At 38.4% G+C, this 24466-nt stretch overlaps 2 protein-coding genes across 2 annotated transcripts; one reads left to right on the plus strand and one right to left on the minus strand.

Moving 5' to 3' along the window:
- Window positions 1-1116: 1116 nt before the first annotated feature.
- LOC120000884 (protein RALF-like 24) lies at window positions 1117-1784 on the plus strand. Its single transcript, XM_038849055.1, has one exon. The coding sequence runs from the start codon at window positions 1205-1207 to the stop codon at window positions 1556-1558; it is 354 nt and encodes a 117-aa protein (XP_038704983.1). The 5' UTR covers window positions 1117-1204; the 3' UTR covers window positions 1559-1784.
- Window positions 1785-18826: 17042 nt separating this feature from the next.
- Window positions 18827-21428, minus strand: LOC120000862 (adenosylhomocysteinase-like). The gene is made up of 2 exons (XM_038849024.1): window positions 20643-21428; window positions 18827-19880 (listed from the first exon to the last, which is right to left on the minus strand). The coding sequence occupies exons 1-2, from the start codon at window positions 21351-21353 to the stop codon at window positions 19134-19136; spliced, it is 1458 nt and encodes a 485-aa protein (XP_038704952.1). The 5' UTR covers window positions 21354-21428; the 3' UTR covers window positions 18827-19133.
- Between the last annotated feature and the right edge of the window lie 3038 nt (window positions 21429-24466).

Below are 24466 nucleotides of genomic sequence, written 5' to 3' on the forward strand. Positions count from 1 at the left end.
TAATCGGAATAAACTTTAGACAATGTAAATAAGCAAGGAATGCAAGATATGATATGGAAGGTGACATAAGCCACATCCCTGCAAACTGAGAATCAGTCCTGGGGAGGAGGTTTTGGGCATCAGGCACGTGTCAGGAGACGTGGCCTAACGTGATTGACTGAGTTGAAGTTCGTACCAAAACAGGCCGCGTTGTGCCAGGAAGTGGTTGCATCTTTTGCCTATTTTTGCATGTGAGGTACGAATATCATGTTTGACTGGTCGAGGTCAGAGTCGACAATGGGCTTCGATTCCTGACATCGTAGGTCAGGAGAGTCATAGTAGAGAGATTGTGATATCGGACGGTTAGGATAGGATTTGGCGTCCAATGGTGGGATGCCATGCAAATATATGAGTATGATTAGTTGGAAATAGGATTGAACGTTCATACCTTAGGCGAATATGGCTTATACCCTTTGGTTCTGTATCGTATGGGCTGCGTATAGGCTTGGTTGCTCAAGGGCTTGATCACCTATGGACTTTGTTGATGGGTTAGGACTGACAGGCTATGTTCAATGAGCTTGGGCTCTGGCTAACAACGCCCGAACTTTAGCTTTGTAGGGTCGTTTTGACCAAATATGCTGACTGAATTTCATGTTGACTATAAAAAAAGGTCGGGCCAGGCCAGGTTAGTTTTTGGCCATTACAATTATTAATTTATTGTGGTTCTCCCACGTACCGGAGTGGACATTACGATTACTGGACTGTTTAGGGCAGGGTTTAGGGGGAATGTCCAACAAAATTAATCTTGGGTCCCACCTCTATTACATAAAAAATCAAGTCAAATACGTATTCTAATACAGTCACATCAGCAAAACACAAATTTCTATATACTTTCTCTTCCCTCACAGTTTCTCTTTCCACCTAACCCAACAACATTCCATTCATCTATATTATCCACGACAAAACTACACCAAAACACCAAATACCAATACATCCACATCAACAAAACACTTCTCCTAATACAACTACATAAACAAAACACGTTTTACAATACAATCACATCAACAAAAGACTACATCATTGTTGGCCCAATAATTATATACCATTGCAAATGCGGTTACATGTCATATACTCATATCCCATCATTAAAGTTCTTGAATCTCACCATCGCTCTCTAAAAGAACCCAGATTACACAAACACCATAAAATTCCAACAAAGGATAAAATGTCCAAACCCGGAATCCATCTCATAATCAAACTCCACATACTACTCCTTTTAGTCCAAATCCATTTTTCAGTTTTCGCTGGGGGTTCAAATTTTGAAGACAGTGCAATTGATGCCTTATTGGAAAGGGGTTGTACCCAGAAGATTGGAGAATGCGATGAAGAGGCCGAGATGGAATCAGAGATCAGCAGGAGAGTCTTGTTGATGCAGAAGAGGTATATAAGCTACGAGACACTCAGGAGGGACATGGTTCCTTGTGCAAAACCAGGAGCTTCATACTACGCTTGTCATGCTGGACAGGCAAATTCCTACAGCAGGGGCTGTGAGGTCATCACAAGGTGTGCTAGAGGCTGATAAATGCTTTCTTTGGAGGGTAATGTGTTGCCATGATGCCTATGTAAGCTTTTCTTTTCTTTTTTATTTTTGGGAGAGATCTGTGGATTTCCAATTGAATCAATTTCAAAGCATTTAGGGAAGTTTAAGATGATTGGTTTTCTGTGTTAAACTAAGAAAACTATGATTAAGAAATGCACCTACTGATCAAGTGATTATGAATTAAAACCAGTTGTTTTGATTTTTACTTGCAAAACCCTTGTGTTTTTTTCCCCTGTTTTATGGATCAACTGTGACAGCTTCAGATATGTAAACTTAAGGTTAGCCGAAATTTAGGTTTCTTCCTCAAAAAGTGGAAGAGGCTTCTCATTTCAGCGATGCAAGAATGGAAAAGTGAGGGATTAGGATTACATGGCTGGATTAAGAGGAATTTGGAATTTGCTTTGTTATTAAGTTCTGGTCACTTTTTTCACGCTCAGTCTTGATTAATGCTCTTGTTAGGAACCACTGAGATCAAAGTACATTAGTTGGATTGCATGTTTTGATGTTAGTGGGATGACGTCCTATTTTATGTGTTGATGCATTTGTGCCATGTGCTCTGGTGCATTATCGGACTGCACTTCAGTTTCAATTTCATAGTGACTCAATTCTTGTGTGAGTCTATGGGAGTTTACTTTCTATTGAATGTAGGCAACAGCATTAGCCCAATTCCAGCACAAACTTTTTGAAGAAGTCCTGAAATAGTAAAAAGGGTAAACAACTCCAGTAGTCCAGTGTACAAGGCTCCCATAGTGGGCGCGGTCGGGGACAAGCAAGATATATGCAGCCTTCCCCTGCATAATATGCATAGAGGCTGTTTATGGACTTCTTAGTTGCACCTCTGCAACTTAACCACTGGGTCTTGAAATAGTATTCGTCAATTTTTATGATGATTTACTGTTACTGTTACTGGAACTTTATTCAATGTACATCATTGTCTTGAAATATCATCAGATATTTTATCTTTAATTTGCTTTTCCCCAAGTGATTATAATATCCTTAATCTTTCTCTGCTGAATTGTTGCTCTTGCTATGCTCCATATTCAATAGTATTTTGTATAATATCCATGAACAGACTTGTGCATTGTTTCGTGATGCTTTCTTATGTGCTGTTTACAATGCTTTGTAATAACAATACTGAATAGATTCTCTATACCATAATTTGGAAAAGGATCACGTAAGGCTCATGATTGTTTCTGAATCAAATAGTAATAGACGTTAAGTGCACTTTGTCTGGCTTGGGAAATACTATGGTTCAAGATATACGCAAATTGAACATAATCTTTTCATCTGTTTTTTTTAGATTAAGTGAAACCAATGTGCATTTAATTGCCAATTGTCATGGTTCCAACACTTGATCGTCGATAACATTTTGGGTTATATATTTACCAATCTGCTGCTATACATCTGTTTCCGTTTGTTTTCTTGTTTATATTTGGCTCCACTTACTCCGTATTGCATGCTGATCAACTGCTGTTGATGATCTAAAGATCTCAAGAAGTGACTCTGATGAAGCTCATTGTCTTCAAAATACAAAAAAGTCTAAAAGAGACATAATGTTTCTGGTTGCATGTAATGTATTTCCCCTCCCTCCCAATAAAAGAAGTCACTCCTGACATCACACTCTTACTTCTACACCTACTTTGCTCTGCAATTCTTTCTTCTTCTTCTTCTTTTTTTTTGACACCTACTATGAGGTCCTGGCACAAGTTCCTCTTCCTAAAATCAGAAAACCAATAGCTTTCTTTAATCTCTTGATTTCCATCTATGTACATCAAAATTCCCAACAGTTACTTTGATCATATAGCTTTGTAGATATTCTCTTTTTGTCTAGTTTCTGTTTGTTTCATCAAGACTGTTTGTTAATTCGTAACCTCCAGTGATGCCAAGTGCCAAGGTTTGGACTGTAGTTGTCCTTCACAAGTTTCCCGTCTATTGAAAAGATTTTGCGATCTGTATGAGCCTGAGCCTCCTTTGAGGGCTTTGCTGGACAACGTGGCATCCTCGTTCAAATGTAGAATGATGCCGAAAAAAATAACGCAAGGCTCATGATTGTTTTTGAATTAAATAACAATAGACATAAAGTGCACTTTGTCAGACTGGGAATTGCTATGCTTGAAGATGTGCGCAGATTGAACATCTTTTCATCTGTTGTGAATTTTTTTTTAATTAAGTGAAACCAATGTGCACTTAATTGGCAATTATCATGCATCAACACATGGTCATTTATGACCTTCTTGAATTATATACTTATCAATCTGGTACTACCCTTCTGTTCCCATTCATTTGCTTGTTTATATTTGGCTCCACTTCCTCTGTATTTGTATGCTGCTCGTCTGCTGATGACTCTCTAAAGATCTCAAGAAATGATTCTGATGAAGTTCATTGTCATCAAAATTCAAGCCACTTAAAAAGAGACGCATACTGCTTCTGCTTGCATGTAATGTGTTTCCATTCCCTTCCGATAAAAGAAGTCACACCACACTCTTAATATTTGTTTCCTTGACACCTAGCACGAAGTCCTTCCACAAGTTGTTCTTCCTAAAACTAGAAATCCAATGGCTTTCTTTAATCTTATGAGTTCCATCCACGTACATCAAAATTCCCAACAGTTAGTTTGATCATACAGTTCTGTTGATATTCTCTTTTTATTTAGTTTTTGTTTGTTTCATCAAGAATGTTTTTTCATTTAGTAATCCCCAGTACTGCCAAGGTTACCACTGTAGTTGTTCTTCGCAAGGTTCTGGCCACGAAAATGACCAGCTGACTGGTTGGTCTGGCTTTCGATCCTATTGAAAAGATTCTGCAGTCTGTATGAGCCCCCTTCTTTGAGGTGTCTGCTGGACAATATGGTACCCTTGTTGAAGTATAGAATGATGAATCTTGTTATGGTTCTCACAGTAAGACCGTGGTATATGTCATTCTGTGGAAGCACGCGCCTGCTACTTGTTAGAAGCTTGGCGTATTTTCCTGTTGGGTGTCGTAGTGGAGGGCCTGGCCTTTCTAATGCTTATTCAGTCTGTGTACCCGCATGGCACCACTGATATGTCTTCCATCAGAGCATCAAGTAGCTCTGCAATGTCTGTAACATGGGACTTCAGTACTGTGAAATGATGAGGCACATAAGCAAACATTATTAGTCCAAAGGTTATGTTTTGATTACTTTATGTTTGCTAAGTACTGAAGTTGATATTTCGAATGCAAGTTTTATATCTTAGAGATGAGACTGTATTACTTAAGAGACTAGATTGGAACTGCAATTAATTCATACTTTGTCTTACAAGATGTTCTTCATTTCCTTGGAATGGCAGGTATGTGCAAAATGTTTGGATGACAACTCATGTTTATATAGTTTAGTATATAGGTTATGTCCGACACTGTAATTTTTTATCGGACAGTGGTGGGTTGATATGAGGTCCAGCCATTTATTTTGTGTCTTGACATTGACATGTTACAATGTCTTACAGCTAAGATATCTGTTTATAAATATCTGTTTGCCCAGAGATTCATGAACCCTTGTCTATTTCTATATCCACGTAAACTCTCATGTGTTTGCTTTTGGCAACCTTGTGACTTTGGTAAACTAGTTTTAATTGAGCTTTTGCAGGCCAAGGAAAGCCATTTCTGAGCATGGAATGCTTTGTAATTGCATTAACGATTAGGGAAGTAAGTGTTGCCTCAATGGCATGTCTCCCACCCTGCTGACTTGGACCAACTCTGCCATGAGGTTGCTGATGTGGGCTGCCTGCCTATCTCGCGCATGTATCCCAATGCCAATGACACCATCTGCCATCTAATTGCTGCCGTTGTGCTAAAGCCTATGCGTGCCCACGCTACCGCCTGCGCGTTCAGCGCAAATCCCACGCTGCTTGCTCACCATCTCTTGGACCACACCATAGCAATCTGCTGCAGCCTTGTCTTAGAGTGCCTCCCTCACGCTAGTCCTCGCCCTTCCTCAAATCTCAAATCCCGGCATGAGGAAGTCCAGTACTTATTGCTTTGGAGATGATGGTAACCTATAATTTGGTTAGGGATGGTCAACTATAAAGCTAGCTTAGGTCCTAAATTACCCTAAATAGTCAGGCATGATAAGGGTGTGTTACGTATTTTTATATCCTTAAACTCCCAATCGGAATGACAAGGGCTCCAATTCTCCCTCTAAAATCAAGTTAACTCATTAATTTATTTTTTGAAAATGACATATTAGATTTTAGTAGTTAGAAATGGTGTTTAGGGTTTAATTCTTAGTGCTTAGAGTTTAGAGTTTAGGATTTACGATTTAGATTTTAATTTTTTTCTTCTTAAAATCTACTATATTCTAACATTATGAATATCAAAATACTTAATCACACATTTTAATTCATGATTTAACATAATTTCCTCAAATCTCAAATCCCGGCATGAGGAAGTCCTAAATTGTCAAGCATGATATTGGTGTGTTTCATGTTTTCCTTCCATTTCATTGAACACACTTATCTGCAATGGTAGGGTGAGCTGAAGAATCGAACCACATGACGAGGACACGACAAGTAAGTTTAGCCCAACACTACTTATAGTACAATGTTGAAAATGGACACACAAGGACAAGATATCACAATTTCAACAATCTGGCCAACCACCAATACCCCTTCAAAGGACATAAGAAAACCACTTTTTCGTTAAAAACAGTTAGAAACAAATACCTATGGACCAAACAATTGAAAAAAATTTAATAGTATAATCTATGTCCGAAAACTTTGCACCATCTACTGTAGGGGTCAAAGTCAACCTCAGCAACTTACACGGCCCCGAAGCTCAACAACAACATAAAAGCCCAACAGAGGCTAGGGCCCCAAAGCCCAACAACAACAACATAAAAGCCCAACAGAGGCTAGGGTCCCGAAACCCAATAACAATCAGGCCAGAGCATACAGTCCAAAAAGGACTTGGTCTTTTAAAGGCAATACAAAGCCGATGTAAGTAAGGCCGAACCAATAACTAAGGGACGAAGCCGAAGATAAGGCAGTTCCTCGTTAAATGGTAACAACGAAACTACTGCAAACTACCGTAAACTCCCCTAAGCTGCCTTGAACTTCTCCAACTGCCACAACTGCTGGTAACTGCTCAAGAAAAGCATAAAAGGAGTTCATTAGGCTCAGGAAAGGGGACTTTGGCTGGGGGACAAATTCTGACTTTCTCACTCACTCTGTAATCACAAGTGATAAATAAAATATCATATAGTTCTGCACCGTGGACCTAGGCTCAAAGCCGAACCACGTAAAATCTCTTTGTTTTGTCTTACATTTACCAACTCACTTCAACAATTCGATTGTCGATAATTTACATCAATAGTTTGGCGCGCCAGATAGGGGGAAATTTTATCCAAATGGCAAACTCAGAAGATTCACGTGACGATGTTGTAAGCGAGAAGATGAAGGCTTTGATTCAACGCTTCGATGAACATGAAAGAAGGGTCCAACAGTTGGAGCAAGAAAATTTGACGGTTCGAAGAGAAAATCAAAAGCTGCTTGATCTTATGAATCAACCTCCAAGTCCTCACGTGATCGGAACCATTCCTGCAAGTGCTATCCCAAGTACTTCTGTTCGAATCAACGATGAACAAACAACACAAATTCCCAACGCAAGCGTTCCTTTGCCAGGATTTGTGCATCAAACAAAACCATCACTGGCATCGACGTCAACTCAATACCTAAGGCCAACGACACAATCCATGGCACCGTTATTTCCTATACCAACTTCATCTTCGGCTATCCCAACAGTTGGTGCATGGTCAAATATAACCACAACATTGCCAGAAATAATGACGCGGCGGAGTGTCGACAAAAGATTGGAGGAAATGGAATCAGCATTCTTCAAGATACCAGGCATTCCACCACCAATAAAGAAAAATCGTACTTTCCTCAAATCTCCATTTGTTCATGCCATTGCCATGGAAGAGCTTCCAAAGAAATTCATCATACCACATATTAAACCTTATGATGGTACCACCGACCCAGAATATCATGTGGATCAGTATAGTCAACGATTGACTTTGGTGTCGTACCCTTTCAATAAGCACGAAGCATGCATGTGTCGAGGATTTAGTTCAACTTTGGTGGGACCTCCTTTGAAGTGGTATCTAAATCTTCCAGAAGGGAAAATCGCTTCATTTGCACAACTGGTCGATGCATTTGTTGAACAGTTTGCAAGCAACAGGAAAATAATTCCAACATCTGATGATCTGTATCGGCTGCGACAGAAGCAAGGAGAATCTCTACGGTCATTCTTAACAAGATTCAATAAAGAAAAACTAGAGATCCCGGGGTGTTTAGATGAAATTGCAATCAATGCATTTCGCATGGCTCTTCTTCCTGGAAGCAAATTGTACGGAAAGCTTACTCGTTATTCGGGTAAATCATTTCAAGAAGTGCAGGCAAGAGCGAGCGTTCAGATTAAATGGGAGGAAGACGAAGGAAGACTTCCAGAGCGACTAACAGAGCAGCCGAAGAAATCTGAGCAAAAGCAAATAAGTTCAGAGACCCCGAAATATCCTCGCAAAGATCCTAAACCAATCGACTTCAAGAAGAAACCTCGATCTCCTGAATACAATTTGGTAATTCCACCAAATGAAGTTTTATCAGTGTTGAAGAAAATGGGAGATGCTGTTCGATGGCCCGACAAAGTTCGTAAACCACTAGATCAACGGGACACTTCCAAATGGTGTGAATTTCACAACGATTACGGGCATATAACAAATGACTGTTTTACCCTCAGAAAAGAAGTAATCCAATTGCTAAAGAAAGGTTATCTTCGGGATTTACTATCTGAAAGAGGAAGAGCAACGATGGCCCAAGCCGACAGACGAGAAGAAGAACAGAAACCACCTCCACCAGAAAAGACGATTAACGTAATATTCGGTGGATCGAAGATTAGCGGAATTACACACTCATCAGCAAAGAAACATGTCAAGCAGACAGAGAATTCTGAGGTATGGAATGACAAGCCGATGGTCCAATTCACGAGACAAATCATCAGTTTCACAGATGATGAGATGACAAGATTATTAAATCCACACGATGATGCTTTGGTCATCACTTTGCAAATTGCCAATTGTGAAGTTAAAAGAATCATGATTGACGATGGCAGCTCAGCGAATTTACTGTTCATGTCCACACTTCAAGCAATGGGACTTTTAGAAGCCGACATAATCATAGGTCCTATCCCACTCATCGGCTTCAGCGGAGAACAACAATATACCATCGGCTCTATTCCTTTGCAAGTATACGCGAAAGGAATAAATCTCCAGGTTCGATTTAATATATTAGATTGTCAATCTCCATATAATGCAATACTCGTACGACCTTGGATTCATGCAATGAGGGCTGTGCCATCAACTTATCATCAAGTAATACGATTCCCAACAAGAGAGGGAGTACAAGAAATATATGGGGATCAACGTCAGGCAAGGAGTTGCTATGAAAAAGCATTGAAAGGAAAAACTAAAGCTTTATAGCAATTACAGCAAAAGCTGATTCTGAGCAATCAAGAAGAACCGGCTAGAAAGGATATAGAAGAAGTCATCATTCATCTTGATTATCCAGAGCAGAAGATTCAAATTGGAGCAAACTTGGATCGTCAACTCCGAGAAAATTTAATTCAATTCCTGCAAGATCATAAACACATTTTCGCTTGGACGCATGCAGATATGATTGGAATTGATCCAAAAATCATCACTCATCTGTTGCAAGTTGATGATGGCTTCCTTCCGGTGAGGCAGAAGAGACGAAGGTTCGCTCCAGAAAGAAATAAAGTTATTAATGAGGAAGTTCAAAAGTTGTTAGACATTGGGTTCGTTTGAGAAGTCCAATACCCAGATTGGCTTGCAAATGTGGTTGTGGTAAAGAAGAAGAATGGGAAATGGAGAGTTTGTATCGACTTCACGGATCTGAATAAAGCTTGTCCAAAAGATTCTTTTCCACTCCCTCATATTGATATACTTGTGGATGCAACAGCAGGGCATGAATTACTCAGCTTTATGGATGCATTCTCTGGATATAATCAAATCTTAATGCATCCAGACGATCAAGAAAAAACTGCATTCATAACCGAACATGGCACATATTGTTATAAGGTGATGCCGTTTGGATTGAAAAATGCAGGAGCAACATATCAACGGCTCGTCAATCGCATGTTTGCCAGTCTGCTCGGAAAGACGATGGAAGTATATATCGATGATATGCTAGCAAAGACTCTGAGGGCCGAAGATCATATCGAGCATCTTAGACAAGCATTTGAAATTCTCGATGCTCATCAGATGAAATTAAATCCTCTCAAATGTGTATTCGGAGTCAAAGCAGGAAAATTTTTGGGATTCATCGTTACACAAAGGGGCATTGAAGCAAATCCTGATCAAATTCAAGTGATACTTGATATTTCTTCCCCCACAACAATACGAGACGTACAACGGTTGGCAGGGAAGATTACAGCACTAAACTGATTCATCTCCAAATCTTCCGAAAGATGTCACCATCTATTCACAACATTGAAGAAATCAGCCAATTTCGAATGGACAGAAGAATGTGAGATGGCGTTAAAGAAATTGACAGGATATCTAACCAATCCTCCAATTCTCACAAAGCCAAAAACCGGTGAGATACTTTATCTTTATTTAGCAGTTTCTGAATTTGCAATTAGTGCAGTACTGCTAAGAGAAGAAAACAATCGGCAACATCCGGTATATTATGTTAGTCGAAGCTTGCTAGATGCTGAAACAAGGTATCCTTTAATGGAAAAGCTTGTTCTAGCGCTTATCACTGCAGCACGAAAGCTTCGTCCTTATTTTCAAAGTCATCCTATCATGGTGGTAACGAGTTTTCCGATCAAAACAATACTACACAAACCAGAGTTGTCCGGAAGATTAACGAAGTGGGCAATTGAATTGACCGAGCATGATATCACGTATCAACCTCGAACCGCAATCAAAGCTCAAATTATGGCAGACTTCATTGTTGAATTTAGTCCAGGAATGATGGATAATGCTCACAAAGAATTGCATCAAAACAAAGAAGACAATGAAGCTATTTGGCAATTATTTGTTGATGGTTCGAGTAATGCAAAGGGAAGCGGCTTAGGTATCATCTTAATCTCACCACAAGGAGATCAATTCCCTCAAGCTATACATTGCGGATTTCACGCTACAAACAATGAAGCAGAATATGAAGCTCTAATTGAGGGACTGAAACTAGCAAAAGAATTAAAAGTTCGACGCATCCACGTGACTTCAGATTCCCAATTGATCGTTAATCAATTGAATGGAGAATACCAAGCAAAAGATGAGAGAATGAACGATTATCTGGAGTTAGTACAATAGTTGCAACTTGAATTCAAAGAATTCCAGATTAATCAAGTGCCTAGAGAAGAGAATCAGCAGGCAGATGCATTGGCGAACTTAGGATCAGCAATCCAATTGCAGGTAACTCAAAATATCCCACTGATCTATTTGGAATCACCTACAATAAACAAGCATTCCTTGGTGGAACGATCGTTCGTTATTACTGAAGATGATGATGATTGGAGAACATCATTCTTACAATATCTACAGGATGATATGTTACCACAAGATAAGAATGAAGCCAGAGCACTACAACGTAAAGCATCTCGTTATACAATACTTAATGATATTTTATACAAAATATCATATCAAGGAGTTTTGCTATGATGTTTATCTCAAGATGAAGCACAATATGCCCTAGCAGAGTTGCATGAAGGTGTCTGTGGAAACCATTCAGGTGGCCGAAGCTTAGCCGGTAAAGTCATGCAAACTGGTTATTATTGGCCTACGCTTCGTGACGATGCAGCCATATATGTGGCTAAATGTGATAAATGCCAACGATTTTCACAAATCCCACATCAACCCCCAACGGAGCTGGTCCCAATATCATCAGCATGGCCTTTCATGAGATGGGGAATGGATATCGTTGGAAAGCTTCCCCCAGCTTCAGGACAACGGGTTTTCTTATTGATCTTAACAGATTATTTCACAAAATGGGTAGAAGCTGAAGCGTATAAACAGGTCCGGGACAAAGAGGTTAAAAGTTTCATCTGGAGAAACATCATTTGTAGATTTGGAGTTCCTTATGAAATCATTTGCGATAATGGATCTCAATTCATCAGTCATAAACTCTAAGACTTCTATAACACCTGGAAAATAAAACTCTGTTTTGCATCGCCAAGACATCCACAATCGAATGGTCAAGCAGAAGCTACTAACAAAACGATAGTCAACACACTAAAGAAGAGACTAGAAAATGCAAAGGGAGCCCGGGTCGACGAACTCCCAGGGGTTCTGTGGTCATATCGAACAACAGCAAGAACTTCAACAGGTGAAACTCCATTTTCTTTAACATATGGAACTGAAGCAGTGCTACCAGTTGAAGTTGGCCTCCCAACAGCATGATTCGAATGGCAACGAGATGAGGAGAACAACATCATCCTTACTGAAGAGTTAGATATGCTTGAGGAACGACGAAACAACTCATCTGTTAGGACGGCAGCCTACAAGCATTGGATCACAAAATACTACAACAAAACAGTTAACCCAAGAATTTTCAATATCGGTGACTGGGTTCTACGCAAAGTTTTCCAGAACACACAGCAGTTGAATTTCGGAAAACTGGGGGCCACATGGGAAGGACCATACAGAGTCATAGATGTCGTCGGCAATGGTGCTTACAAGTTGCAAACCAAAGAAGGGCGGATACTTAACAACAGCTGGAATGCAAAGCATCTCAGGTTATATCTTTCCTAAAAAAAAAAAAAATTTAGTATAAGGATCTGGATGATGAATCCCTGAAATGTATATATTTTCTCAATCAAGTTAAATATATACATATATAAGCTTAGCATATATAAGTGCCTGACAGACCGTATTACATCACCCCCATCGTCCTATGCTTGATTATTGTAGGATCTGTTAGCATATTGGATAAAATATCAAAGTTTGGACGAAGGACAAAGCGACGAAGATTGACGTCCTCTAATTTCCCAAAAGGTCATGTATACTTAACCCTTTGTTTATTCTAAAATTATTATTTGCATCATAGTTCAAATCTTAAGCATATAGTTAAAGCTATGAACTTCAATTGATAAGAACGTAAAGGAGTTAAGATTGTATTTAAGATTAAAAGGGAAGGTACAAGATAGTGAGAATAAAAATATAAGTCTAAATATCGTCTTCGGCTTCAGAAGCGGAAGTTTGCGTTGCATCGATGACTTTGAATTCTTCATATTCTTTGATCATTCGATCAACTTCTTCCTCGTTTAAAGTTCCAGCCTTGTATTGCATCATTACTTCTCCCAAAGCTTTGATTCTTTCCTTTCCAGCAGCAAGAGCACATTCTCCCTTGTAGAAATCGGCATCTTCCTTTGATTCTGTCAGTTCATCCGATAGCCGATTCGCTTTCTCGATAGAAGCACTTAGCTCAATTTCACAGTCTTTCAGCTTAGAATCAACTTTTTGCAGGTCCTTTAATAATATCTCATTTTCTTGAAATTTGATCTTGAAAGCTGAAAGTTCCTCCTCCGTATCTTTTTGTTGCTGCATTATGTTGGACAATTGCCTACCCTGATCTGTAAAGTCAGTTTTCAAAGCAATGTGCCTTCTATCCAATTCATCAAATTTATCTTCAGTTTTCTTTAAAGCTTCAGTAGCAGCATTCTTCATTTTTTCCAATTGAGCTTCGGCCTCCATCCTTAACTTTTTCTCCTGCTCTTCGGCCTCCGAAATTTTTTTAATATCGGCTTGTAATAATCCACTGGAAAGTCGAAGACTCTTTACTTCCTCACTTAACTTTTCGACTTCTTTATCAATGTAAAGCTGAACTGACAAAGCCTGAAAGAATAAGACGAAGAAGATTATTTTTAAGCTAACATAGAAATACAAAGAGATTGAATTTTGAAAATACCTGAAAAGCATGAGAAATGCTACAAAGAGAAGCATCCTCAAGATTCAACTTAGAAGGAGTGAAACCAAGGGGATAAGCCAATTTGTGTAAATCAGGAAATAAGTCGGCAGGCCTCGAATAAAGGGGGATGTTAGGGATCGACATTTCGAAACTCCTCGCCGGGAGATCAGATTGAAGATCAGCACCTGATAATCTCAACTCCTTTTCAATTAGAGCTCTCAGAGGTGAAACTGGATGAACAGGATCTTTTCCTTCTCTTCTCACGGTCTCCTCTATCACTTCATCATCAGGAACCTGAATGATGTCATCGGTCTCCTTGTTCAATCCCGCACTTTCATCGACCAGAGAAGGAGACGATATCCTGAGTTTTTTCTTCCTTATAAGCGTAGAATCATCATCAATATTGCTCTCAGGAACTTCAGGAGCTTCAGTTACTCCAGCAATTGTTCCTAGCTCGCTGTGAAGTCTCAAGCTAGACTCATGTTTCCTCTTCGTCCTTTTCTCCTTAGAGCTTCTCGTGACTTTCTTACTTTCAGCAATCTCCTTAAGAGTCAAAGGAACGATTACTCTTGGAGCCATATGAGATTCTGTCAAAAATTAGAAAAGAAATCGTTAGAAACACGAAACAAAACCGAAAATATAAACGTTTTGTCAACTTACTTCCAAAAAGATACTTTGCTGAAACAAATTTCCAATCTCTTTCAGAACGAGGAATCGTCTTCAAAAACAATTGACAATTCCTCTGAGCTTCTTTAGTAATAGTTATCTTAAGAGATTTTCCTACAATAAAAAGACAATTATTCATAATAGGATTGAATGAAGATAAAAGAAATCTAACTAATTTTACCTTGAATATTCCAGGAAATAGGAATAGTGTCATCATCTTCCAAAAGAGTTTCCTTCTTCACCAAGAAATATCTCTTTTGCCAGTTATGATCACTGGATGTTGTCCCAGCAATCAAATTTTCCTTATCTTTCTTCGACAACATAAATCTACCTACATCTTTTTTATTTTCTTGCCAAGAATAAGCAGCAAGAAATTCATGAAGACCAAAAGTAAGATTGTATTATGCACTTAAAACTTCTAAAGAGAGCAAAATACGCCAAGAATTAGGCATAAGTTGACTGGGGGCAACTCCAAAAAATCTTAGCACAGATCTGACTAAAGGTCCTAAGGGAAATCTCAACCCACTTCTTAATGCTAACACATATACAACAATCCACCCTGGAAATTCATACGAAGTTGATTCACCAGGAGCACGAATTCGCATTTCTATCTCTTGAGGAATTCCAAATTCGGCCCTATAACTATTTAAATTTTCTTCTGTTAACACAGAAGCAGGGTCCTTATCTACTACTATATCTTCCTCAATAACCTTTTGAGTCTTACTCTTTGAATGAGTGGTTGGTAAAAAGCTAACCTTAGATGGACTAATTACCTTCTTGCTCGATACACCTTCGGATGCAGAGTAAGATGAAACCCTAAGACTAGCAGTTTGATCTCCTAATTCTTTTTCAGGTATATCACCTTCAGGAAACTCATCTTGAGTATCCCTAATAGCCTGACTTTCACTCGGAATAATCTGGGGACCAAAATTAGATTTGCCCCTCTCGTTTTCTCTCTCAAACCTATCAATAAATTCTTCAGAGGAACCGAACCAAGCCATGATTGAAAATTCGAAAAAGAAGAAGTCAAGAAAGGTATCGAAAGTCAAATCGTGTTCTTGAAGTTTTAAGATAGTGGGTGGTTACAGTAACCCATTAAAAAACCCCAATGATTAAATAGTAAATTCAAAATTCAAAAGTTAAAACTCCTCAGAAATCGTTCCTCTCTGAACTAATCAGAGCCGTTCGATTAAAAGTAACTTCTCGATAAATGGCGTAAAAGGCGGCGATACATTATCACATCTCCCTAACAACTAGTCAGAATCGAAGCACGATTCAACTTCTATAGTTGCACTCTTTTCCCTATAAATATACTGAAGAAAAACCAAAGAAACGCCACTTCTAAACAAAACCCTTCTACAATCATAAGTTCTTCCAAACTTCCTATTAGGCCTGAATATCAGAAAATAATGTCCAAACCACCAGCCAAGTCAAATGAAGGACCATCTGAAGTTACAGAAGAACTTCAACAATTGAAGTTCTATCCCGATGGGTATGATCCTTATCAACATGTCTCCGATCTACAAGATCTGGTGATACGCTTAGATAGAGACCTCCATGAAGCAGAACGAAGGATAATGGAACTCACCAGAGCCTACAAGTTGGCAGGAAGTTCACTTTATCGGCTTCGGGATATGTCAGAATATGCTGCCATGGAGGAAGATCCTCAAAAGCTGCGACAAACTTTACAAAATATTAATCTTTTTATGAAAAATAATCTAGTTAGAATGTATCATGCCTTATGGCCAAGACCTTAAAGGCTTGAGCAATTTTAACTATTTATAAATACTATTCCATGTTTATTTAATCTCTGTCAAAGATAAAGCTCTTAGACAAACCGAGAATTTCCTTACTAGATTCCAAATACATTCAATTTCTGTCAAAGATAAAACCTTTAGATGAAGCAAAAATCTCCCCGTTAAAAGACGAAACTTTTTAAAGGAAGACGAAGCTTTATTAGAGGAAGACGAAGCTACTCAAAGTTCCAAAAATAATTCAACTTCAATAAATTGGCATTAATTCTGATAAATTAACCCTCGAGCAAACCAAAAGGCATTCCAACTCCTCGAAAAGAGACATAGATTGAATCCATAACTGTCCATCTTTCCACTACTTATCACAACTTCCAATAACTTCTTTCATATTCCACTTGTATAAATATGCAAAAGAAGGAATTGAAAGAAAACAACATTTTCCATAAAAAATCTCTAAGGATGGATATTCCCAACTATCCACCCACGAAGAAATCTAGAGTTGATAAAGGTTCTACTTCCAAAGAGATCGAAGACGGAAATGATCCCAGATTCAACCTCTCTCCTATAAGAGAAGAAATATATGAAGACAATCATCAGAAAACCATTGAATCCCTACAAGAAGCTTTGATGGAAACCAAAAGAAGACTCGAGAAAACAACCGATAAAGTTGAAGACTATAGAAGACAACTCATCGTCTCAAAGTATGCCATCCAAGGCATCCGATATATGTCATGGGGCAGACAAGCAAGTAGCCATGATCTAGATAAATTGCACGAAGCGATCACTGAGATCAAAGTACAACTTAAATATGTTGTAGATGGAATAGATAGTGTTCTCTACACTCTAGATTAAAATTCCTGTTTATTTTTCTTCTTTAAGTTTTATTTCGAAAAAAGGTTCCCATGAAGTCTCATTTTGTTCTCTTTAATCAAAAAGAGACAATTTATCACAAATATAAAAGACGGGATATTTGGATCGTTTGTTTCGAAATTCAATTCCAAAATACGAAGAGACGCCATAATTTCTAAAAACGGTGCAACTGTTTAGCTTCCCCACGATCTCCAGGAATAACTGCTTCTTTGAACGTGAATCTTTCGTCCTTAAATACACGACAATTAGAAAGGAGAAGACATTCCTTCTTCCTTCCAAAAACCTCTCAACACTTAACAAAATGAGTTCTTCTTATTCAACGCCTGCAAAAAGAGCATTGGATGAGAAAGAGAATCCCATTCCTTCAAAGAGGGCAAGAAACGAAGATCCATCGTCTTCAAAGGCAGGGACCAAAGAGCAAGGTTCCACATCTCGAATCAACGATGAACCAGACGATTCAGTTGTTGAAATATTGTAGTGTCTAAAGAGTTGTATGAAGAAAACCCTCAAAATTCCATCGAAGGCTTGAAAGGACTCCTGGAGGAGGCCGAAAGAAATCTGCAAAATGAGTATGAACGAAACCAATCTTATACAGACGTGCTTAGAGCAGCCAGAGATGCGTTGAGCAGGGTTCGTGATAATGCTTGGGGTCATTCTCGAAATCAAAATGTTTATCGATTACAAGAATCCTTATTAAATCTTGCAGCCCATGTTGGGAATGCAATGAATATCATAAACGATGTTATTCGCACCTGGGCTCGTTAAGAGTTAGGCCACCGCATATTTATTTCTATGTATGAAGTATTTATCTTGACAGAGATGTTTTCATTGTTACTCTCATTGTTCTAAAATTGCAATTGCAGAAGAACTTCAATAGTCAAAGATGCAAAAATTGCAAACAGAGATGATGAGACGAAGAATTCTAAAGAAGACACAATCCCAAGCAAAATATTTCTAAGTTTAAATCAAACTTAGAAATAGGGGACAAAGTGTAGGGGTCAAAGTCAACCTCAACAAATTACACAGGCCCCGAAGCCCAACAACAACATAAAAGCCCAACAGAGGCTAGGGCCCCGAAGCCCAACAACAATCAGGCCAAAGCATACAGTCCAAAAAGGACTTGGTCTTTTAAAGGCAATACAAAGCCGATGCAAGTAAGGTCGAACCAATAACTAAGGGACGAAGCCGAAGATAAGGCAGTTCCTCGTTAAATGGTAACAACCAAAACTACTGCAAACTACCTCATACTACCGTAAACTCCCCCAAACTGCCATGAACTTCTTCAACTGCCACAACTGCTGGTAACTGCTCAAGAAAAGCATAAAAGGAGTTCATTAGGCTCAGGAAAGGGGACTTCGGTTGAGGGAAAAATTCTGACTTTCTCACTCACTCTGTAATCACAAGTGATAAATAAAATATCATATAATTCTGCACCGTGGACCTAGGCTCAAAGCCGAACCACGTAAAATCTCTTTGTTTTGTCTTACATTTACCAACTCACTCTCAACAATTCGATTGTCGATAATTTACATCAACATCTACAACATCCTTATCGATAAATTTATCATACCGAAATATTGGTAAAGATATACCTTATATTTTCTTTTTCAATAACCAATGTGTCGGTAACAATACGATAATGGATAATTTACCGCTATCATAACAACCCTACAACAAACAATGTGGATACTTCTCCAAACCGAAAAATTGTTTATGAAAACTAGGGGCCTTTGGAGAAAATGTGTCAAAAGCTAGGATCTTTTGAAGATGTTAATTGAGACTATTTTGAGAAGCTCTAATCCCAATCGAGTTATCAACAACAAAATCAAAATAAAAATAAAGTTGTGCAGAAGAGTTGAAGAGAGAGGAACTTACAAGGTTGACGAAGGGCAATGGGTTGAAATAGATGGAGGGTTGTGAGTTTTGTTTATCAGTGACGTAAACTTAACAATTTTTTATTTCAAATTTTTTAAATAAAAGGTATTTTGATCTTTTCATTAAATTTTAGACGTAAACTCATAAAATTTTACCTTGAATTTTGGAAGTAAACTTAAAAAATTTTAATGTAAACTTAACAATTGACCATCCCCACAGTTTAAACTTCAAATATAAGGAAGAAGTTGGTTTTTCTTGCTTATAATAATATTGATATTGATGAGCAAAAGATGTGTGCTTCTCAGTCCCTACACCTCCCCTTACCCATAAAAAAAAATGCAAAACATAAAAACTTGTTTTTTCCCGTTCTTTCCTTCTTGGTGAATGAAATGATATGATAATCATCTGCGACGAGAATAAATCTTGTCTCAGACTCTGGCATTCTCCCCTTCAGTACCTATAGTGAGCAGGCTTGTAAGGACCCTCAACAGGAACACTGATGTAGTCAGCCTGGTCCTTGCTGAGCTTGGTAAGCTTAGCCCCAAGCTTCCCAAGGTGAAGAGCAGCCACCTTCTCATCAAGGTGCTTGGGCAAAACGTACACTTTCTTCTCATACTTGCCAGAGCTCTTCTCCAACCATAGCTCCAGCTGTGCAATCACCTGGTTCGTGAATGAGCATGACATCACAAAGCTGGGGTGTCCAGTGGCACAACCCAAGTTCATGAGCCGCCCTTCAGCCAACACAATGATGCCCGAGTTGGTGTCCGGGAAGACCCACCTATCAGTTTGGGGCTTGATGGTGATACGCTTCACACCAGGGTAGGTTTCAAGTCCAAGCATGTCGATTTCATTATCAAAGTGGCCAATGTTGCAAACAATGGCATTGTTCTTCATCTTCCTCATGTGGTCAACCATGATGATGTCCTTGTTGCCAGTGGTGGTAACAAAGATGTCAGCCTCAGAAACCACATCCTCCAAAGTCAGGACTTGATATCCCTCCATAAGGGCCTGAAGGGCACAAATAGGGTCAATCTCCGTCACAATCACACGAGCTCCAGCTTGCTTCAAGGCAGCAGCACAGCCCTTGCCCACATCACCGTAACCGCATACAACACCAACCTTGCCAGCAATCATGACATCGGTAGCTCTCATCAGGCCATCAGGGAGCGAGTGGCGGCAACCATACAAGTTATCAAACTGTTTGAACAAAAATCACAGAGACTGTCAGTTAGACGTGAGAAGGATTCAAAATTTTGCTCATTCAAAATTTTGCTCATTCAAAATTTTGCTCACCCATATTAGCGACACAGCAAATCAGAATTTACCATCTCTTTAGTCAGCAAATATGGGAAACATTAAATTGCAATGAGAAACAAAGCTTCCACAAACCACGTAAACACAAAAAAAGGCACGCACCAACCTAAGCAATAAAAACATTACCAGCAAAATCATCTAGCAATAAGTTGTTCATTGTAAGCCAAGCCATTCAAATAATCAAACTGTTTGCACAAAAAATTGAACTGATTCATTGTACATTGTTCAGGATTCAAATTGCTCACCTATATCAATGTCACATTACTAATCAGACATGTCCATTTATGGGTTAACAAACAACATGATTGGATACAAAAAGATTAACTTTTCAGTTGTTAAACAAGTAAAAGATTGGAGTGAATCAGAACCATAAACTGCAATGAAAAACAGACCTCCAAGAAATGAGCAAACCATTACTAACAAATTAATTTAGAAATAGACATCATCAATCCAAATTCCAAACTTAGTGGACAGAATGAAATCATTTTCGAACCTTTACTTCACAGTGGAACTAACGAGGTAAGATCTTATAAAGAAAAACTGGATCTAATAGAAAAGGTTAGATATTTGACTAAACTAAAAAAAAAAAACACAGATCTATAATAAAGTATCCAAAACTAAAACCAGATCCGGATAACTAAATACCTTGCTCTTGGTGACAGAGTCATTGACATTAATCGCAGGGAACAACAGAGTCCCATTAATCTGCATCTGGTACAGCCTCTTGACTCCTGTTGTTGTCTCCTCAGAAACACCCACCAATCTCTCCTTCATCTTGTGGTACTTCTTGGGATCGGTCTTGAGCCCATCTCTGATGATAGTCAATACGATCTGGAACTCCGCGTTGTCAGTGGAGGCAGGATCGGGAAACTGCCCGGTCTTCTCATAGATCTCCTCAGCCTTGACACCCTCGTGGATCAAGAGAGTAGCATCACCTCCATCATCGACAATAAGGTCAGGGCCGCCATCGGGGCCCCAATCGAGAGCACGCTCGGTGCACCACCAGTACTCCTGAAGAGTCTCACCCTTCCAAGCGAAGACAGCAGCACTATCGCGGGCGATGGCGGCAGCAGCGTGGTCCTGAGTAGAGAAAATGTTGCAGGAACACCAGCGGACCTCGGCACCAAGTGCGGTGAGGGCCTCGATGAGGACGGCTGTCTGGATGGTCATGTGGAGGGATCCGGTGATCCTGGCACCCTTAAATGGCTGAGAAGGGCCGTACTCGGTGCGGCAGGACATGAGCCCCGGCATCTCAACCTCAGCAAGATCAATCTCGAGGCGGCCGAAATCGGCGAGGGACATGTCCTTGACCTTGTACTCCCGGCCACCGGCAGTCTTCTCTACGAGCAAAGCCATTTGTGATGAGTAGATGTAAGATTCAGATTCAGAACTACAAAGAGAGAAGAGTGGGGAGTGTTTGAGCGAATGTGTTGGGGTGAGAGAGGATATATAAATAGAGGAAGAATTATTGTTCACTGTTAGTAATTTTTATTTTTTATATTGCACTTAAAGGTAATTTTCTAATTGAGTTAATTCCCATGAATTATTCTTATTCTTTTTTTTAATCTTTTACAACTTTAAGAAATGTTAAATTATTTAGGTATTATAGACTTTTAGAAATATGTTGGGGGAGCGAGGATATATATAAATATGAAGAATTATTATTCACTTTTAGTATTTTTTATTTTTTATATTGCACTTAAAGGTAATTGAGATAATTCCCATGATAAATAGAAGGAGATATTATGTGAAGAGTGCCTATCATCTTACTACATAGTTGAAGCATTCGAGTTCGGTTCTTCTTCTTCAGTGGACAACATGAGTAGATGGTGGAGAAATGGCTTTGGTCTCTCCAATTAGTCAATTACCACCGAAGGTGAAGGTCTTTATCTAGCGCACTTGTCTTAATATAATACCTACAAGAGGAAATTTGGAGAAGCAACATGTACCTTGCACTCAATGTTGTCCTCTACGTGGGTATGGTTTAGAGATGATACAATACATGGACTATTTCAGTGTTCCTGGGCTAAAACCGAGTGGCGGGCTAGTGGTTCTTGGAGTGAATTGAAACCCGGGCACTTTATATGGGAGCTTTATTGAATGTATTTGTGGTATGAAGGAATCATTATCAGAGACAAATATGTAGATTTTCTTGATGGAGGTGTGGGAGGTTTGGAACTACCGGAATAGAATTGTACATAACTCAAGGGGTCGACAAAGTGGTGGTTTCTTTGATTGGATCCTTGATTTTCTGGTGGATTATCAAAAGTGCCTCCGACAACTACCTCATGCAAACCTGTATCACGCTAGGCACACCCTTCCCATGGAAAAGTGGCACTCAATGTTGATGCTAGGCTGGATAAGGAAACGGGGTATTTTTGCTATTGTGTGTGTGGCCAGAGATCATGATGGGCACCTCATTGCGGTTTCTGCCTCTTCGATTCGCCACCTCCAGTCTGTGGAATGTGCGGAGTTGTATGCTATTTGCGAAGGGATTAAACTTGCTGCAGAGTGTAAACTTGAGGTGGTAACAATTCATACTGATTCTAGATTAGCTGTTTGAGAATATTCATTCGACAGAGATTGGCCTGAATGAGGTCGGTAATGTGATACAGGATATTAAGTTGGCTTGTGAGTGTTTCTTGAATCTCATATTTCGGCATTGTCTAAGGACTGCTAACAAAGTAGCTCATTCTATACCTCACTTATGCTTTATCAAATGCAGCTCCATGTATTTGGAGCTCATCTCGTTGGCTCAAGAAAGTTGTAATGACAAATTTTCTATTGTTTGATTCTTAATAAAATACAGATTTTCCCTTCAAAAAACAGGAACTTATAAACTGGGGGCAAACGCTCTAGCAAACACCCCAAATAAGATAGTTTAGAAGCTCTAAAAAATTAGTTTCAAATTAAAATTTATTTTAGAGCTTTTGTGTGTATACTATTATAAACTTTTTAAAATATTAATTTTAATTTTATTTATCTAAAAGTATCTAGTAATTTATAAGTTTAAACTTTAAATTAAATTTAATAAAATATCTATAATAAAAATAAAGAAATTTACCAAAAAAAAATCATAAAATAACAAAGTATTATGATTTATACTATTTTTTTTTTTTTTTAGTTTTTATTCAATCTTTTAAATCAAACTCATACTTTTTCACAGCTTATAAGCTTGCATCAATTATAAGTTTCACCAAACACCTCATAACTTATAAACTTGCGTCGGCTATAAATTTTACCAAACACATCATAGCTTATAACCTAATTTATTTTTCACTACTTATAAACTAGTTTATTTTGACAACAAATAAGCTCTACTAAACGGATCCAATATATAATTAATTGTATCATTCAGTTTATCTTCCTAAATTTTTTATTACATGAGTTGGGAATTATTAACATGGTCTTTCAATTAAAAGGTGTATTTAAAAAAAATAATCATAGAGATCGAGAATAGATTTATTAACCCAATTATAAAAAAGAGGAGGTCAATAAAGCACTCAAAATCACCATTAAAAATGAAATTACAATCAAATAGACTAAAAAAGAATTTTTAAAAAAAAAACACAATACAAAAACGATCGTGGACATCCCGACAAGACCACCATATTAAAAGGTTTCATTTTGGACGACCTAAACGGCTAAACCATCATTAGAGAGAATTTGTATTTTTTATTAGAAATGAGAAAATGAGGATATTATAAGTTCGAGACGCATGACGTCATATTTGCAGCGTAGTTCGTGCCTCGTAACCAACCAAGTACACCAACAACAACCACCATGACCGACAAGACAAAGATAATGAATATAGACATAGAGGTGCCGTGGTGGATATCTTTTAATTAATTTATAATGATTATTAAAAACAGTGCAAATCTTCCTAGCTATTGGTGGTGTGGTTGGTGATGTGGTGACTAATAACAAAATATCTCCGACAAAGACTGCTTTAAAATATAAATATATGGTGTGGTTGGTGGGTGTGGTTGGTTCCGGCTGTAATAAAATTTTAGTTGACCGACAATTTTAGATTTTTTTTAAAAAATAATTATGAAACTTTTTTATATTAGAAAATCAACAATATTTTTTTTTATTACAAACAAAAACAAATTTGACGTGAAAAAAAAGACAAGAAAATTATGTACCATAAATATAACAACAATGTGTTGGGATCCCATTGATAAACATCTCAAAGACATTCAAGTAGTATGTGACACTAATTCATTGGGTATAATGACATTATAGAAAGGGGTCCGTTGAAAATTACACTCAATGAATCAGTGTCACACACTATTGAAATGTTTTTAATATTGTTACCACTCCTCCCCCACTTACTATTATTAATGCTTTCCTTAGTTTTTTGTTTCAATAATATGGGTATATTGCGGGTTTATCCCTTCGATCTCAGTTTGGAGATGACTTGGTTTCAATAACAATATATGTTCAGCGGTCCATCAACATGTTATATA

The sequence above is a fragment of the Tripterygium wilfordii genome, chromosome 1, assembly GCF_013401445.1.
Source record: "Tripterygium wilfordii isolate XIE 37 chromosome 1, ASM1340144v1, whole genome shotgun sequence".
Classification (NCBI taxonomy): Eukaryota; Viridiplantae; Streptophyta; class Magnoliopsida; order Celastrales; family Celastraceae; genus Tripterygium; species Tripterygium wilfordii.

What these genes read in the sequence shown, in the direction of transcription:
- LOC120000884 (XM_038849055.1), top strand. Translation starts at nt 1,205, where the DNA reads ATGTCCAAACCCGGAATCCATCTCATAATCAAACTCCACATACTACTC.
- LOC120000862 (XM_038849024.1), bottom strand. Translation starts at nt 21,353, where the DNA reads ATGGCTTTGCTCGTAGAGAAGACTGCCGGTGGCCGGGAGTACAAGGTC. An exon ending in ACTCTGTCACCAAGAGCAAG is followed by an intron (nt 19,881 to 20,642) that starts GTATTTAGTTAT and finishes TTGTTCAAACAG; the next exon opens with TTTGATAACTTGTATGGTTG.